This window comes from Giraffa tippelskirchi, chromosome 10 (genome assembly GCF_054371585.1).
Source record: "Giraffa tippelskirchi isolate mGirTip1 chromosome 10, T2T-mGirTip1v1.2.pri, whole genome shotgun sequence".
NCBI lineage: Eukaryota > Metazoa > Chordata > Mammalia > Artiodactyla > Giraffidae > Giraffa > Giraffa tippelskirchi.
Window position 1 is genome coordinate 22,136,173 of NC_137284.1, and position 18,273 is coordinate 22,154,445.

Consider the following 18,273-nt stretch of genomic DNA (forward strand, 5'->3'; position numbering starts at 1 on the left):
TTAGCGACCCCATGGACTGCAGCCTACCAGGCTCCTCCATCCATGGGATTTTCCAGGCAAGAGTACTGGACTGGGGTGCCATTGCCTTCTCCCAGGATCTGCTATTAGAACAAACAAATACTAATGCTGTCTCCTAAACTTACTCTTTATAATTTGGTGATGGTCAAGTAATTTTCAGCCTTTAAAATCTGAGTTCAAGTTCTCTTATAGTTTTGGCAATGCCAACCTGGTAAAAGTTATATGCCCAGTCCTAATAAAAATGTTTCAGTCTTAAGAACTATATACTTGAATCTGAAGAAACAGAAATGAAAAATTTTAAGCTTTTTTAGATATCAAGGAAAGTTTAGCTTCCTTCTGATGCTTTGTTGATAAATAATGGGCAGAAAATCTCAAGAAAACCATCCAAATTCCTCATCTTTTCCCACTGATCTTCCAGTAGAAAATGTTTTTGATAGTCAAGTGCAAAGATGACATCCAAAAAATAAACCTGATCTTACAAGAACTTTAAGGAAGAATTTAAGTTACAGATCATAATTTTCCCCTCATTAAATAATATAAATGTATTAAAATATCACTACAGTTGCCCAGATCTGATAGAAAAGCACCATCAAAAGGTTTTTCATTATTCAACAGCTGCTGTCACTGCTTAGTCAATGTCCTTAGTGAGCACCAATCTCGAATGTAGTTTTAAAGGTCAGGTTAGGCCAGAAGCTGTCTGAGAGGTAACAAAAAAGGTATAAAATGAGATGACAAAGCAAATTCTCTTATTTTCTTTTAAATGGTGTTCAAAGTCTACATGGAATGGAGTCAGAAAGAGCTGTTTTAAGCCCCAAGAGCTGCATCAATCCTCAGTCTTCTGAATTATTTCAGAAGAGATTGCTATAAAGAATGTAATCTCGCTCTTCCAGTAAGCAGCCTAAGGTGACCTCTAAAAATGATCTGCTATGCACTTGACCCAGAAAACCCCACAAAATCAAGCAAACCAAGAAGTTCAAATCTTCATGTTCACTTTAAGAACACTCGTGAAACTGACCAGGCCATTAAAGGTATGCATATCCAAAAAGCCACCAAATATCTGAAGGATGTCATTCTACAGAAGTGATGTGTGCCATTCTGTCATCACAACGGTGGAGCTGGTAGGTGTGCACAGGCCAAACAGTGGGGCTAGATGCAGGACTGACGGCCCAGAAAGAGTGCTGCATTTTTACTGCACATGCTCAAACACACAGAGAGTAAAGCTGAACTGAAGGGCTTACATGTAGATTCTCTGCTCACTGAGCCCATCCAGGTGAACAAAGCCCCCAAAATGCGGGGCAGGACTTACAGAGCTCACAGTGGGATCAAGCGGTACCTGAGCTCTCCCTGCCACACTGAGACAATCCTAACTGAAAAAGAACAGACTGTTCCAAAACCAGAAGAGGAGGTTGCACGGAAGAAAAAGATATCCCAGAAGAAACAAAAACTTACAGTCCGGGAATAAATGTCGCAAAAAATAAATGCAAATAAAAGTGTTGGTTGCCTTAAAAAAAAAGTAATCTCTATCATTTTAAGTGGTTCTTTTACTTCAATATTGTTCAATATTGCACAAGCATCCACACTTATAATAAGATATGAGTTAATTAATGATGCCTTGAAACAAGTCTTTGTTTTACACCGTAAGATCAAAATCTTTAAACTATCAAGTTCCACAAAGGATAAACACATGCCTTAATAGCACAAAAATAATAGCACAAATCCTGATGACCACTGACAGACTGAGAAAATGTTGACTACTTGTGAACTCTAATAGTCAAATGATACTTTTATGTTTCTGCTTTCCTTTATGACAATTTTGAAGTTCAAGAGTGTTTTTCACAATGTACTACTAAAATATGATGAAAAAAAATCAAGTAGATAAGCAACAAAGGGTAGAAAAGCAACAAACATTAAAGGATATTCTAGATTATCATAAAATGATAATTTGTTTCTAGACTAAGAAAGTACTCTTAGAAATACAATAAAATATTGCTTTGATAACTTGTTCTAAAAACAAACATTAGATTTGATTCAAAATATATCATTCTCCCCATATTCCTATTTCTTGTTATATGGATGTCATTTATTCTAAGCTATAAAATGCTTCATACCTATTGCATTGAAATAGGTTAACATAAAAGATCTTTGGAAACTGAGGTTCTCTACAAATCAAATACCATCATCTCAACCAGAAATATAGGGTTAACAAACAGCACTATTAATTTATTGATGATGCCTGAGCCAAAATGGAGAACTTAACAAGAATTAGTACGTTTTGCTTATTGGATTAAAGATCTCCCATCATCAGGTTTCTAACTCAAGCATTTAAATTACATTGTAGGACTTCCCTGGTGCTAAAGGGTAAGAATCTGCCTGCCAATGTAGAGGATACAGGCTCGATCCCTGGTCCAGGAAGATTCCACATGCTGCAGAGCAACTAAGCCAGTGCGTCACAACTACTGCACCTGTGCTCTAGAGCCTGCGAGCTGCAACTTCGGAGCCCACTTGCCACAACTACTGAAGCCCGTGCGCTCAAGCCCATACTCCACAAGAAGCCACCGCAATGAGAAGCCCGTGCGCCACAACGAAGAGCAGCCCCCGCTCACCACAACTAGACAAAGCCTGCACACAGTAATGAAGACCCAGCACAGTCAAAAATAGATAAATAAAATTACACTGTAAAAAAAAAAAAGACCTGTATTACAGAAGGATGAGACATGCGGATGAGAATATTTTTAAAAAACAAAACCAATGCCACTAGAATCTCAATAATTAGAATGTATCAATGACAAAAACAACTGAAGAAAACACTTTTGCTGGGAGGGAGGGATTTTATAACGGATATCAGGATGGTTACAATCTATCAGAAAATGTAATAGAAAAGTCAACTTCACAAGAATCTACTGGGTTGGCCAAAAAGGTCATTCGGATTTTCCCATTTTACAGAAAAACTTGTATGAACTTTCTAGATGTTCCACATTTGTATATGTGTGCAGGGTGGTGGTGAGAATAGATTGGTCAGGGTAGGCCTGGCTACTCCTTGCAAAGGAAACAGGCAGTGGACAAATCCTAAAACACAAGAGTAGTAGGAGATGAGGAGATGAGTAGGAGATGAGGTCAGAAGTAATGGGGAGGAAAGCAGGATCATAAAGGGCCTTCTAAGCCTCAGAAATGTGGAATGAATTCTGAGGGAAACTGGAAAACCTTGGAAGGTTTTGAGTAGAGAAGTAATATAATTTATTTATCTTTTAATAGGATCATTCTAGCTGTTATGCTAAAAACAGATGTAGGGGCTAAGGACAGAAGAAGGCTTTTGAAGTAAATCAGATGAGAGAACAGTGACTTGGATCAGCACTGGATATGATCCGATTCTAGATGTATTTTGAAAATAACAGGTTCCTGATGAAAAATCAAGGATGATGCCAAAATCAGAGTATTAAGTAGGCATTATGGAGACGATACCTTCAAGGATCACAGCCCTGTCATGGCGAAGGGGCCTGCATAACTCATTGAAGCTATGAGCTGTGCTGTGCAGGGCCACCTAAAACAGATGGGTCACAGTAAAGAGTTCTGACAAATCGTGGTCCACTGGAGACATGGCAACCCATTTAAGCATTCTCAACACAGGAACCCTATGAGCAGTATGAAAAGACAAAAAAGATATGACACCAGAACATGAGCCCCTCAGGTTGGAAGGTGTCCAATATGCTTCTGGGGTAGAGAGGAGGGCAATTACTAACAGCTCCATGAAAGAATGAAGCAGATGGGCCAAAGCGGAAACAACGCTCAGTTGTGGATGTGTCTGGTGGTGAAAGTAAAGTCCACAGCTGTAAAGAACAATACTGCATAGGAACCTGCAATGTTAGGTCCACGATTCAAGGTAAATGGGAGGTGGTCAAGCAGGAGATGGCAAGAGTTAACATCAACATCTTAGGAATCAGTGAACTAAAATGGATGAGAATTGGCAAATTTAATTCAGATGACCATTATATCTACTACTGTACGAAAGAATCCCTTAGAAGAAATGGAGTAGTTCTCATAATCAACAAAAGAGTCGAAAATGCAGTACTTAGGTGCAATCTCAAAAACAACAAAATGATCTTGGTTTGTTTCCAAGGCAAACAATTCAACATTAATGGTTTAATGTTGGACATTAATCCAAGGCTATGCCCCAACCACTGATGCCAAAGAGAGCTGGTAGAGAGTGCCTGAAGAACTGTGGACGGAGATTCATAACATTGATGTACAGGAGACAGTGACCAAAATCATCCCAAAGAAAAAGAAAAGCAAGAAGGCAAAGTGATTGTCTGAGGAGGCTTTACAAATAGCTGAGGAAAGAAGAGAAGTGAAATGCAAGGGAGAAAGGGAAAATATTTACAACTGAATGCAAAGTTCTCAAGAATAGCAAGGAGAGATGAAAAGACCTTCTTAAATGAACAGTGTAAAGAGAGGAAAACAAAAGAATGGGGAAGACCCATTCTCTTTTAAGAACAGGGAAAAGGCAAATACAGTGGTACAGGTGGTGGCAGATAGTCAGGAAGGGTGGTGGGAATCTGCAGAAGTTCCTGTATTGCTTTCATTTTCTCAGTTGAAGAAAATTACACTTCAGGTAACTACTAATAAGCAACATAAAAAAGCAAGAACTACTGGTCAGAAATAATAGGTCTTACCTGACCCACTCATATTTCCCAATGGTGCTTTCTTCTCCTAAAAATGCACATCTATCTTTACATATAACCAGGCTGGAAAACCTAAGAATCTGTTAATAGTTCAACACAGACAAGGTTCACAAATAAAAACACAGGAAAAAGTAATTAGGAATCAATCAAATTTATTTCTATGCTCTGGTAGAAGGCTCATTTATATGATGATAAATCACTTCAAGATTCAGAGTATAGGGCACTAACCATTAAGAGTTTTAGCTCTAAAAAGAGTACTCTAACAATTCACATGTAAAAGTGAAATGGGAGGAGGGTGATAAAACTGATGGTATTTAAGGGTACAAGTCTGCAACAAGTAATAAACCATAGGGGTTTCCCTGGTGGCTCAGTGGTGAAGAATCCGCCTGACAATGCAGGAGATGCGGATTCAATCCCTGGGTTGGGAGGATCCCCTAGGGAAATGGCAGCCCACTCCAGTCTTCTTGTCTGGGAAAGCCCGGAGGCAGAGGAGCCTGGTGGGCTTCAGTCCACGGGGTCACAAGAGCCAGACATGACTTAGTGACTAACCAGCAAAAGCAGCAGCAGTAAACCACAGTGATCTAGTGCACTATATAATGGATATAGAATATAACAGTGTACAATAATTATGTAATTAATACTGCTATAATGCAATCACATTATAATATATAAATCTATCAAAACAACACACTGCACTCCTTAAACTTACACAACGTTACATGTCAAACTTACTCAATAAAAAAGAAAAGTGAGATGCACCTTTAACAACAGGAGCCTGAATTTCCTTCTGAGCAGAAATACAGTTTTGAAGGGTGCTTACCAACAGTGGTCACAGGAGGCTGGGAAGGGTACTGGGAACTTGTTGTGGCAGGATACTGACCGCCAGGTGGGTAAGGACAGCCTGTGTACCCACTAAAAAACAGAACAGAAAACATTAAATACTGTGATGGCCCAAACTCTACAGTATCTTTAAGAACCCCAGGAAGCTAAGCTGGATACTCCATTGTTTTACCAGTTAATGACTTTCCAGTTTTAGAGCTACAGTCGTCTATTTAAACGAAGTTCTACAGAAATTCCATTAATGATACTGTATTTAATGAAATACTCTTGCTTGGCCATGGTTTTTGTTTGCTTTTTCTTGGCCCACAGCATGCAGGATCTTAGTCCCCCAATCAACTATGCCCCTTACAGTGGAAGCACAGAGTCTTAACCACTGAACTGCCAGGGAAGTCCCTTGGCCTTGGTTATTTGAGGGCCACTTTCACAGTAGCAGAAAGCAACTTGAGTTTTTCTAAAGGCAATGCAACAACATCAGAACTGAAAGTAACAGATATTTTGTGAGAACTTTTCCATTCTGATTTCCTAGCATGTAGTACTCATATTCCATTAAAGTTGTGAGCGATTTCAATTTCACTTTTCACTTTCATGCATTGGAGAAGGAAATGGCAACCCACTCCAGTGTTCTTGCCTGGAGAATCCTAGGGACGGGGGGGCCTGGTGGGCTGCCGTCTATGGGGTCGCACAGAGTCGGACACGACTAAAGCGACTTAGCAGCAGCAGCACCTTTATTCTTTTCAATTCTTCTACTCATAATCCTGTATTTTCCTGCCATATTAGGGTGTTCCCTTATTCTTTGCTGGGATTTTTTTTTTTTGGTTTTCATATCATACCTGTGACTGCATAAAATGAGTTGCTGAACTTGATGACTAATAAGTTTCCTCTCAGCTGTAAAAGGTTATTACTGTTTGCTGCTCCCTCCACCTGTAAATGTTTTTTTTTCTTCTTAAGGTCATCCTCATAAATCAGTTCCTTCATTTATGAAGCCACCTCTGAGCTCCCACCTCCAAATCAGATGTGACCGCTCCTTTAAAACTCAGTTTATCACAGCATTTACCATTTTCTGTCTTTTATGATATCAGAAACTCTTTCTAATAATACTTGCTTGCTAGTATATATACCAAAACTGAAACAACTATTCTTGACATACTTTTTAATATCCTTGTATACATGCTGCAGGTGCTAAATAAAACTTTCAAAAGATCTTAAAATTTGAAAGAGACATTAGAGGTTATCTAGTCCAACTTTCTATAACAAGAATAAATACTCTCATATTCACTGTTTTACAAATACAGACTCTTGAGTCACTGACTTATTAACTCTCCTTTAGGATAAAGGGAGAAGGGAAAGAGGTTCTCAAGCTCTTCTGCCAAGACTTTCACATGCCGAAAGATATACATAACAATTTGAATACAGTTACTCTTAACAACTCATCAGCATGTCATGAGATTAAAAGTTACATCACACACACACACACACACACACACAACCCCATTAAATCTTTGAAAAACAGCTGCCTCAAAAAGCAACTTCTTACAAATAACCTTACAAAAGACACTTTGAAGGTTATGTAAGATTGAGTGAATATGATTCACATTTCTGTCAATATTTTCAGCCTTCATTTTTATCTATGAGTCTTTTCTGAAGTGGCTTTATTGTTCAGAAGTCCATTTCCTTATTGTGCTTCTAATAATCATTCCCTATATACCCAAAGTTGATTCTTACTAGCAACTGTTGATTATAAAGGCTTATAATTTCAAGGTTTCAGACAGAATTCCATTTCTGTAACTTAATCAGAAAATTAACAGCCTTAAGAAATCTAAAATTGATAACCTGTTACTGTATATAACAACCATAGGAATCTGTCTCTCTTGTCTCTGATGGATGTTCATCTAGTCTCTGCTTACTCATCTAAATGTAAAAGAATATTTACTACCTTATTAAGCTAGTCCCTGAAACTAAGAAAGGCCCCCAAATAAATATGCTTGCTAAATTTAACTTATAAGAGCTGGCATATTATATATGTACATACATACGTTTATTTATGGCAAGTGTTGAGAAAATTCAGTTGCATTTATTTGTGAGGGTTTTTTGAAGCTGAAAGAATTGAGGGTTAAAATTTTCTTGTTAATTCTTATTAATTTCTAGTAGCTGTAAATTTCATCCAGGCACCAAGTATAGGCCTGTCTTGCATTCTAAGTTAGTCCCAAGACCACACTGGATTCTAAGTTAACCCCAAAGAGTGGAAACTACTCCTAGATCACCAATGAAACAGGCACACATTTAAAACATGGGTTAATAATTATTTCTTACTGATTTTTCTCACATGTATTATTCACAGACTGATTTCACTATTAATTTACTTCTATAATTATCGTATGGATAATGAAGGTTGGCAATAAACTGAATAAACAGTAGTGTATGAACTGAATAAATATCATGGGGCCAAGAGTGACCCCATCATATGACCTATTAATTCATTCCCTCTAGTTTACAGAAAAGGTTAGTTTCTTAAAAAGGATATTAAAATATTTTTCTCCGTGGCTGAAGTCATCATAATTAGTATTCCATTAATCTTTCAGCTATTTACAACAGATATACAGAGTTCTCAAAAGGAAACAAGCAAGGATTTCAAGGTCCAAAACTAATCAAGATCATCGTCATTTCCCAACCCCTTTTCTCTCTGTAAATAGAATAGAGCTGCATTTCCTTAGAATGGAAAAAACTCCTGTTCAACTATGTACATACCATAAAATTTCAACAATAAACTGAGTTTCACCTTCCATTAAATTGCAACCAAATTTACTTTAATGCCCTAGTTAGCACCCATTATTTTATTCTAGATCTAACAATTTCTAAAACAATTATTCAAAAGATATTTTTTCATTACCTGGGATTGGGAGGGTACCCGGATGGGTATGCAGAAATCCCACTTGGCATGCCTGGTATGTAGGAAGCTAAAAATAATTTTTAATATTTTAAAATAATATGCACAGTCCTAGATATACAGGTTATTAAATAAAACTGTTACATCACCATCAAACCACAGCAAAATTTCACACAGTTAAAGAATTCAAATCTTGCCAACAAAACAAACACTCCATCCGTATTAGTTCTTTACTACAGCTAATAAATATCTTCAAATCACATAATTCTAAAAGCATTAAACATGAGTTATGACAACACACATGACAATCCCAACAAGGAATAACTGGCCAACAGGTCAACTTGGTTAGCTGTTCAAGCCTAAAGCTGATCTACAGTCTGAGACAAGAGTCAATTCAGTTTGGAATTTGGAGGAAGGGGTCCAAGGTCAGCCTCTTACAAAGTGACCTCTTTATTATATCTAAGGTATCTTTTTATATTTCTTACAAGATTATGTTGACCAATTAGCACATCTGGTTTTGTTGGCTTGAGTGAAGATTTTAAAGGATTTCAGATTACTATTAAGAAATCCTACACAAAACTTATATTCACCTAGATTAGTTAAAACAAAACAAACAAAAGCTTGGAAATACCAAGGGGGAAGGGTTCAAAGGTAGTATGCTTAAAGAATGTTTTATATATATTTTAAAGAGAACACTAATGATACAGAAGCTAGTCAGTGGTGCCAAGAAGTTAACCAACAGTGAGGAAGAAAAAGAGAATTTCAGCCTTAACTGGAACTGACATGTTTGAGAATCAAATTATCCTCAGTGAAATTTTTCTCACTGAATATAATGATGAATTAGCTATTAATTCAATCAATAAATATTTTAGTGCCTTCCTGTGAAAGGTACCAGATTGGAAAAAAAAAAAGTCTTCCTGGCCTCAAGCTGCTTATAGTCTTATGAGGAGATAAACAAAGGAATATCAATACAGAGGGACATGTGTTATGACAGGGTGAGTACAGAGTGTTATATTCGGGATCATACAAGAGGTAGCTAATTTCAACATAGGATGTGGTGGTAAACACCAGTGATCGAGTAGATGAATAGTATACAAAGGCTTGAAGAGAGGCGGAACCTTCGAGAAATAAATTTTTGGAGTACATAATGCAAGCAGATGGGAGAAGCTTGCTGGGCTCTGACTATAGGCCTTAAAAGTCTTTATCAGAGTTGCTGAGCTTACATCCCCAAATATCAGTGTTCATAGTCTTCTTGTTAAGATGAATCTATAGGTGTCATAAGTAAATATTTTCCTAAGAAAAATGAAGCTAAGGATGATGTTTAATGCTATTTCAGAAAGGGAAAACACCTTCCAAATGTCACAACTGCTAAATCTCATAAAACACTGCTTCTTCCTGGGTCAAAACACAGTTGATCTTTATGAACATCAAAAGATGAGGCTGGCCACTATAAGGTATCAGCAACATGTACAGTCACTTACCAGTTTCTCTCCCCATGCTAGTTTCTCTCACACACATATAAACGACATTTCACCATTATAAGCAATTTTCTCATAATTATAAGTAATTTTCCTTTTCTAAGGTTCTGCAAAGCTAGTAATTTGACCAAACTCTTCAAATTTTTATTTTGGGAAACAACAAAAGTTATCTGAGTCCAAGACTGATAAGGAAGCAGATAATGAGGTGAAATAATTTCAGAGCTAGAATAAAATGGAATACAAATAAGCATAACATATATAAGGATTAAATAAGAACTAATACGAAGTGTTTAGCTGTGTCTCACAGTTACCACTGAGTGTTGACTATTACTGACAAAAAATGAAGTTTGGCCATAGCACACTTTACTTTTTTGGTGTGACTTCTACCTAACTCAAAAGTCATCCTAAAACCAAAGATCAAAAATGTTTAAAGATAATGATGATAATAATAATAGAAGTACATAATTTTTCAACTAGAAGATCGTATTTGTTTAAGTATGGATCCAAATTTGTGGGCTATTCCTTGATGTGTATGTGTAGGACAGAATTCAGACCTTTATTTCTTTGCAGTCATACCTAATAATAAAGAATACTGTTTAAATGTATAAAAAGTATTGAAACTGTAATGGGTAGACAGTAAGTTGGTCTCTTTTAGTAATTTACATATATTAGCTCTAGACTGTTTAGTGATTTACAGCGAGTGAGTACAAAATGGAACTGTAACAGTAATCTGTTTAGTGAGATCTCTTTCTAGAATGCTGCACTTCCAATGTTAATATAAAACTAGAAGAAATTTAGGAAAAACATGTTGCTTAGGAGACTAACTTTCTTATCTTTATCATAGGTGGTCACTGGCTGTGTTATTTGAGCAAATAAATATGAATGATGAGCTAGGAAACACTTGGCATTTCAAACTTAGATGGGCAAGATTAATCTTGGGTATTAAAGTCAACAGAATTTATTAAGATGAAAACAAATTTCTGGACCAAAAGAATCCCTAGAATCTACTTGACTAAAAGAGCTACAAAATGCTACAACCAAACTTTTTCTGGGAAAGTGGGGAAGGAAGAGGATTCAGGAAATTCTGTTAGATTCCCATTCAGCTTTTGAGTCAAGATGTTCCTCAAGATAGAATGAATTAAAGAGGAAGAGGATAATTTTCAGCAGAAGGAAAATGAAAGTCCATGTAATCTAACTTATAAGATAAATAAGTTTATATTAAATAAAATCTGTTTAAAAAAAACAAACCACAGCTCAAAACACAATCAACAGGTTTAGTAAAGTCAAAACAGTACAACCAACTCTCAATTATCTATGGTGATTTTAAAGGATCAGTAAGAATTATTTAAAAAAAAAAACCCAGAAATAATAGAGATAATGTATACCAATTAGGGGAGAATTGATACTGACTCCATGCCCCACTCCCTGGACTCAAAGTAAAATGAATTGGCTGTACTCAAGAGAAGAAAGCTGAGAGCTAGAAGGTCATTGTGTATACCCAGAATAGCTGAACATGAACGATATAGTTGATTTTATAATTGATTATTATCTACAACACTGATCCTGGAGCTGCAAAGAAATGGAGAGGTCAGATTGCCTTTCAGGTTTTATCTGCCTCCAAATTGATCAAATAAAGCTATTCCATGGCATGCATAATTAAAAAAAATTCCAGCTCTATTCCAGCATTCTTTCTCTTCCATTTTGGAATCCAGCACACCCATAGTTAAGATTTCTACCCACAAACGAAAGCCCAAATGCCAGTCTTTGTTGGGAATCTGTACATGCAGATGTGGGGCCTCAGAATACCTCCAAAAAATCCACTAACTTGATAAGCTAAAAAAGCAAAGGGAAGTCATTAAAAAAAAATTCTTTTACAAGATTTTCTGTTTTCTTTTATGTGATTTTATAAAAATCAAATCTCAATTCTACTTACTATTTGGTGGCCCTGTTGCCGGGTATGGTGGATAGGATGCTGAAACAGTAGGACGAGAGAAGACTGGAGGTTCATCTCCAAACACCACAATCATGACTTGAATAAGCCCCAACAAGTCTGACTGTGGCTAAAAATGGAAAACAAATCCAAGGCAGTTACAGATTTAATTTTTGGTAACCAGGAAATGTCTGGCCAGTTCTTATCTGTTTTCAACTGAGCTCCACAATTTTCTTTGTAGGACTCCAAACATGAAAATTACATTTAATTAACAGAGCTATGTGATTTCTTATTATTTATGTGTAGCAAGGCTGCTATTTCATGTACAGAAAACCAGCACTAGCGAAAGCACTATACTACAAAATTCAGATAGTATTGTTCTTCATGTGACTCCACACAGCTAACCAAAATTTATTATATTTCCAGAGAACAAATTAAGAATTCTGGTACAAATTTAGGGACAGATGTAAGCACTAATCACAAATATTATTTAAGCCCTTTAAAAAGATAACCAAGTTTTCTTTGAAAAGATAACTAGTTACCTTGAAAACACATGTTCCTCAACTAATTCTTATTACAGTATTGTAATTTCTTAAATTATAGGTAGAATCCATTTTAGAAATTACTAGATTGTTGTACAAAAGATACAAATTGTTAAAGGACCTTTCCTTCTAATACCACAGTTATAAAGAGAGTGCTGTATCCCATAAAGGCTGCTAAACTTTTTTCTCAAATATCTACTGATTCCTAATTTAAGACAAACTATGTCAGGCAAAGTTGTTCAAACTGACTTATCTGATGATCCCATTTCCACCCCTTACTATACTTTGTGTGTAGCTCATCTTATATATTTCATTCATGAGTTCATCAAGTTCTGAAGGATTACTCAATGATCTTGATCAGCTAACCGTCTTCATAACTTCCCTTCTTCTGACAGAAGAATTTACCAGCTGTTTTCAACTTTCCGAAGCACCAATTTTGTTTACTTCTGTCCCAAAGTATGGTCAATGACAACAGATAACATTTCAGAAAGTTTCTTAGGAAAACTTACAGATTCTCACTATTCCAATATCTTTCTTATGTATGTCTGTGAACTTACACGCTGAGGCTGGGAGCGAGCATGTAAAGTATCTGTGTGGCACTGAAGAGAGTGCGCTAGAGATCATGGCTGGTGTGTGGGGAGGGTTGCTATTGAGAACCACAAAATTTAATCTCTTATTTTTAGTTCAAGAAAACTCCCAAACTAACTCATAAAATGATTTAAAATCATGCAACTTAAAAACTGAGATATAGCATAAAATTTACCATCTAAAAGTATACAGTTCAGTGGGGTTTTTTTCCCCCATCATCACTATCTAATTCAGAACACTGCCATCATCCTCAAAAGAAATCTGTACCTATTAGTGATCCCTTCCAATTTCCCCCTCCCTCCAGCCCCTGGTAACCACTAATCTATTTTGTAAATGGATTGCCTACTCTGAACATTTCATGTAAATGCAATAATATAATACGGGTCTGGCTTTTTTCACTTAGCATATTATTTTCAAAGGCTCACTCATGTTGTAGTATGAGTAAGTACTTCATTTATACAGTCTCATAACCATCATTTTGTCAAGACAAGTTTTATTTTAATTCTTTATCATACCATTCCTTTCATGTTAGTTTTTAAAGGAAGGAAAATGAATTGTTTATATCTACTTCCAGGCCTATTAAAAGCAACAGGTCATTAATATTTCAGAATGACAAATGACTAATTCAGAATAATACAGGAAAGATACCAAAAAAAAATAGCAAGAATGTTAGTTTATTTTAGCTCAAATGCCTAAAGGTCAACTGAAACATATCTTTATAAAACTGCTTTCCTATTGAAAACCCTGCAAAAAGCAAAACTGCTTCCTTCCCTATCCTTTTGTTTGCTTTTCCAGAAAGCAATAAAAAGGTTAATTTTACATTCCAAGCAGTACATATGTTCAGAATTAAGATTAATAAGCAATTTAATTGGTAAGATCAAGATAAATGACAGCAGCCCTCATTCATCTTCTGCATCATGCTAGATTACTGCAATAGCCTTCTGTGTGGCTTCTAGTTTTACTTATTTGCTATGATTGAGAGCATTTTCTATAGAAGAAGTTCATGCTCCCCGCCCCTAATACAGAGTTGTTGCTAAGAATCAGTTGCTTATGCAGTAACTACATTTTCCAGTCTCTCTTGCAACTAGATTTTACTAATGGACCATAAGCAGAAGAGATTTAACTTCTAAGCCAAGATGCATAAGGAAGGCAGTCCTTCACTATTCCCTCTTTGCTTGTCTTCCTTGATGTAGAGGAAGCCCTGGCAGATGGTGGCACCACAAACTGGAAAGAGCCTGGAGCTTCAGGAAAGCTGCCTGCCAGCAAGGAAGACTCCCAGTAGACTATTATGTGGGCACGAAATTTCTAGTGTTAAGTCTCTAGAATGTTGTAGAGCAGCTAGTGATTTTTCAGTGAGAAAGCTAATTAATGTATTTATCTAGTATACTTCAGATATTATACCTGATAATCACTGTATTTAATACCCTGCTGCTGCTGCTGCTAAGTCGCTTCAGTTGCGTCCGACTCTGTGTGACCCCATAGACGGCAGCCCACCAGGCTCCCCCGTCCCTGGGATCCTCCAGGCAAGAACACTGGAGTGGGTTGCCATTTCCTTCTCCAATGCATGAAGGTGGAAAGTGAAAGTGAAGTTGCTCAGTCGTGTCCAACTCTTCGCAACCCCATGGACTGTAGCCTACCAGGCTCCTCCATCCATATGGGATTTTCCAGGCAAGAGTACTGGAGTGGGGTGCCATTGCCTTCTCCGATTTAATACCCTACTCTTGTTCAAACATCTAAAATGACTCCCAACTGCTTATTAAAGGACAAAATCTATAGCTAAAAATCAGGATCTTCCATGATATAACCTTGAATACCATGCCAAAGTTAGCTACCGTTATGTCTCGTTAGATCTGCGGAATATATCATAGATAAATGTATAAAACAAATGTAACTTTAAAGAGTAACCATAAAGGAAATATTTTTGTAGCCATCATCCAAGTTAAGAGGCACAAGATTGCCAGTAACTTATAAGTTCCGGACTGCATCCCCATCTATCTATAGTTACCCACTTCTCTGACTTAGTGGATGATCATTCTTTTCTTTAAACATATTACATCTTATAAACAATTCTCTAAACAGTATGTTTAATTTTTCCTATTTCTGAACTTCATATGAATTAAATCAAATCTAGTGTATTCTATTCAGACTTATTTCAGCAATGTTTGTAAGGTACATTCTTGTTCAAGAGTATAATTATAAATTCATTTTCATCGCTGTATGGTATTCTACTGAGTGAATATACAACTTCTTTATTCATGCTTCTATACTGCTAACAGTCATATGGATTGATTATTTATGTTGTCATGAACATTCTTGCTATGCTTCCTTATATGTGCAAGGTTTACTCTTGTGCAGTGGTTTTCAACTGGGGGTGCTATTTAGCCTCCTAATGAATATTTAGAAACGTCTAGAGACATTTATATTTGTCACAAGTGTGTCATGCTACTGGCATCTTGTGGATAACGGGCAGGGATTCTATATCCTGTAATGAACAGGACAGCCTTTCTATAGTAAAGAATTATCCAACCCCCAAACCACAATGTCAGTAGCACTGAGGTTGAGAAACGCTGCTCTAATGTATAAAGTAGAACCAAGGAGTAGAACTGCTAGGACATAGGGCATGGGCACTTAACAACTAACTTTACTAGGTAAAGCCAAACTAATTTTGAGTAGCTGTGTAAATCTCCATCAGCCGTGTCTAAGAGTTCTCTTTGTTCCACATCCTCTTTAACTCTTGGTATGGTCAACTGGGAGTGAAAATTTAATAGATATGTAATGGTATCACATGATTTTAAATTATTATTTATTTCCCTCTCCACTAGCAGGATTAAAATCTTTCCATATATTTATTGGCCATTAGGATTTTTTGTGAAATACTTATCCAATAGTTTTCATCTATTTTTCTATTGGGCTTCTTTCTTTTTATGATTCCCAAAAGTTATTTTTATGTTCTAGATATTATACTGTAGGTGATGAGTATATTCTTTCAGTTTATGGTTAGTCTTTTCACACCTTTTACTGTGTGTTTAATAAACAGAAGTTCTTAATTTGCATAAACTCAAGGTAAAATTTAGTCTTTTCCTTTTAGTAAAAGTTTTGCATCTTCTTAAAAAAAAACCTCACCTATTACAAGATCATGAAGACAGTCTCCTATATTGTTTTATTTTTTTGCTTTTCACAATCTATCTGAAATTAATTTTTGTATACGATATAAACAGGAATCTGTCCCAACTCCACTACTGAAGTTCTTAATCTTATTCCCGCTGATATTCTATACCATCACTGTTATACATTAAGTGCATTAAGTGTTTATACTTAGGCATAACTTTTTTTTTTTTACTGTGCTTAGCTTTACTGTGTTTTGCAAATATTGCAATTTTTACAAATTGAAGGTTTGTGGCAACCCTGTGTTGTCAGATAATAGTTAACATTTTTTAACAATAAAATATATATTTTTTAATTTTCTTAAAGTATACTTGATTTACATTGTTCTGTTAATTTCTGCTGTACAGCAATGTGATTCAATTATACATATTCTTTTTCATATTCTATTATGGTTTTTACAATATACAATAAAGTTTTTTTTTTAATTAAGGTATAAACATTGTTTTTTTAGACCTAACACTATTGAACATTTAACAGACTACAGTACAGTGTAAACATAACCTTTATATGCGTTGGGAAACCATGCAATTCATGTGACTCATTTTATTGCACTATTTTGCTTTATTGCTATGGTCTGGAATCAAGTCTGCAATATCTCCAACATATGCCTGCATAGTGGATCTTTTTTCTGGTTTATTTATTATGTTCCATCTATCCATTTGAATACTTCTCTGACAATTCCAAGCCATCTTAATTACTTGTTTTTTAAAAAACATTTTGATACCTATAGGGCAAGTTCTTTCCATCTTATTCTCCTTGGCTATTCTTAATCTTTTGAATTTCCATATAAATTTTAGATTCAGCTTATCAAGTTCAAAAAATTAAGAAACAAATACACAAAGAAACAAAAGCTTCTCTTAGGAAATAGTTCAGTTTGTAGATATACTACAAACTGAAGAGTCTATATAATACTGAGTCTTTCAATCCATGAATAAGGTTCTCTTTCTTTTGACGTAAGTCGTCGGACACGACTGCAGCGACTTAGCAGCAGCAGTAGCAGCTTCTTTAGTATCTTTCAACAAAATTTAAAATTTTCTCTGTAATGCATGTGTACATCTTTTGTAAGGTTTATTTCTAGGTCACTAGCATTAAAAATATAAAGTATTCATATGCCAGTTCATTGATTCTCTATTCTGCTGAGTCCAATCTGCTACTAACCCACCTACTGAGTTTTAAAATTTCTATTATTCTATTTTTCAGTTCTAAGATTTCTATTTGGTTCATTTTTAATAAAATTATATTATACCTACTATAATTCTCCACCTTGAACACATTAATCATAATCATTTTCAAGTCTCTGTCCGATAACTGGGTTACCCGAGGGTGGTGCCTGCCTGTTTCTAGTGTCTTTTCCCCCCACTCTGTGCCCTATCTCTTGATGCACTTAATAATTTTAAATTGTATGCTTGACACTGTTCATGAATAAGTACACAGGTTCTATATACTATCTTCCTCCAGCCAAAGTTCACTCTATCTTATCACTGGCAGATAAGTGTGGAAAATCACCTTAACATAATCAGGGGCTGAGCTGATTCAAGGTTGGAGTCTTACAGGGCTCATTCTGCCTGAGTTCTCATTCACAAGGTGTGTTCCTCCAGCATGCCAACTAAGAATCTAGGGTATTTACTTCTACCCATCCTCCTTGATAAGGTTTCGAACTCCTACTGCTTCCACAAGCTAAGACTGCTGAGAGCTTGCTTGGCTGTGTTTTTCAGAGGCTTTCTGCTTAGTTTTTTTTAACATCGTGTCTTTGAAATTTAGGAATTCAGCATATGTCTTTGAGGGGGAAACTCAGATTATCTGGCTCACTTCTTTGTAGCTTCCTTTTCTCCTAAATTCTTGGCTCCTAAAATACTGGGTACCTAGCAGACAGAACAACAACTGTTTTCTTTTGAGCTCTAGGAGACTGTTAGAAACTTTGCAATCTACTTTGCCTCTAGCTAAGGCCTTCTGCCAAGATTCTCAGCCTCTTACCTTGCACCAACAATCAGTAAATACTCCTAGGGAAAACTGGCAGAAGGTTGATTCATCTTTTTGTAGTTTCCTTCTTCATAGGATCTTGGCCCTTCAAGTCCTAACTGCCTCACAGTTCTGCAAAGCATTCCACAGATGTTGGTTCTACTTTGTTTGGCTTTTCTAGCAATATTTTGGA

The 18,273-nt window shown here is 36.1% G+C and overlaps 1 protein-coding gene across 3 annotated transcripts in view; it reads right to left on the reverse strand.

The window, feature by feature from the left end:
• Positions 1-18,273, reverse strand: part of TSG101 (tumor susceptibility 101) — a 41,978-nt gene that overhangs the window by 12,903 nt on the left and 10,802 nt on the right. The window contains exons 5-8 of one of the 3 annotated variants that reach the window (XM_081533692.1): positions 11,830-11,956; positions 11,703-11,729; positions 8,422-8,488; positions 5,515-5,606 (exon numbers count right to left, since the gene is read on the reverse strand). In XM_081533692.1, coding sequence (XP_081389818.1) covers positions 5,515-5,606; positions 8,422-8,488; positions 11,703-11,729; positions 11,830-11,956 — 313 coding nt within the window. Of the gene's footprint in view, positions 1-5,514; positions 5,607-8,421; positions 8,489-11,636; positions 11,730-11,829; positions 11,957-18,273 lie in introns of all 3 variants that reach the window. The other 2 variants (XM_081533691.1, XM_081533693.1) reach the window with 2 other exon arrangements.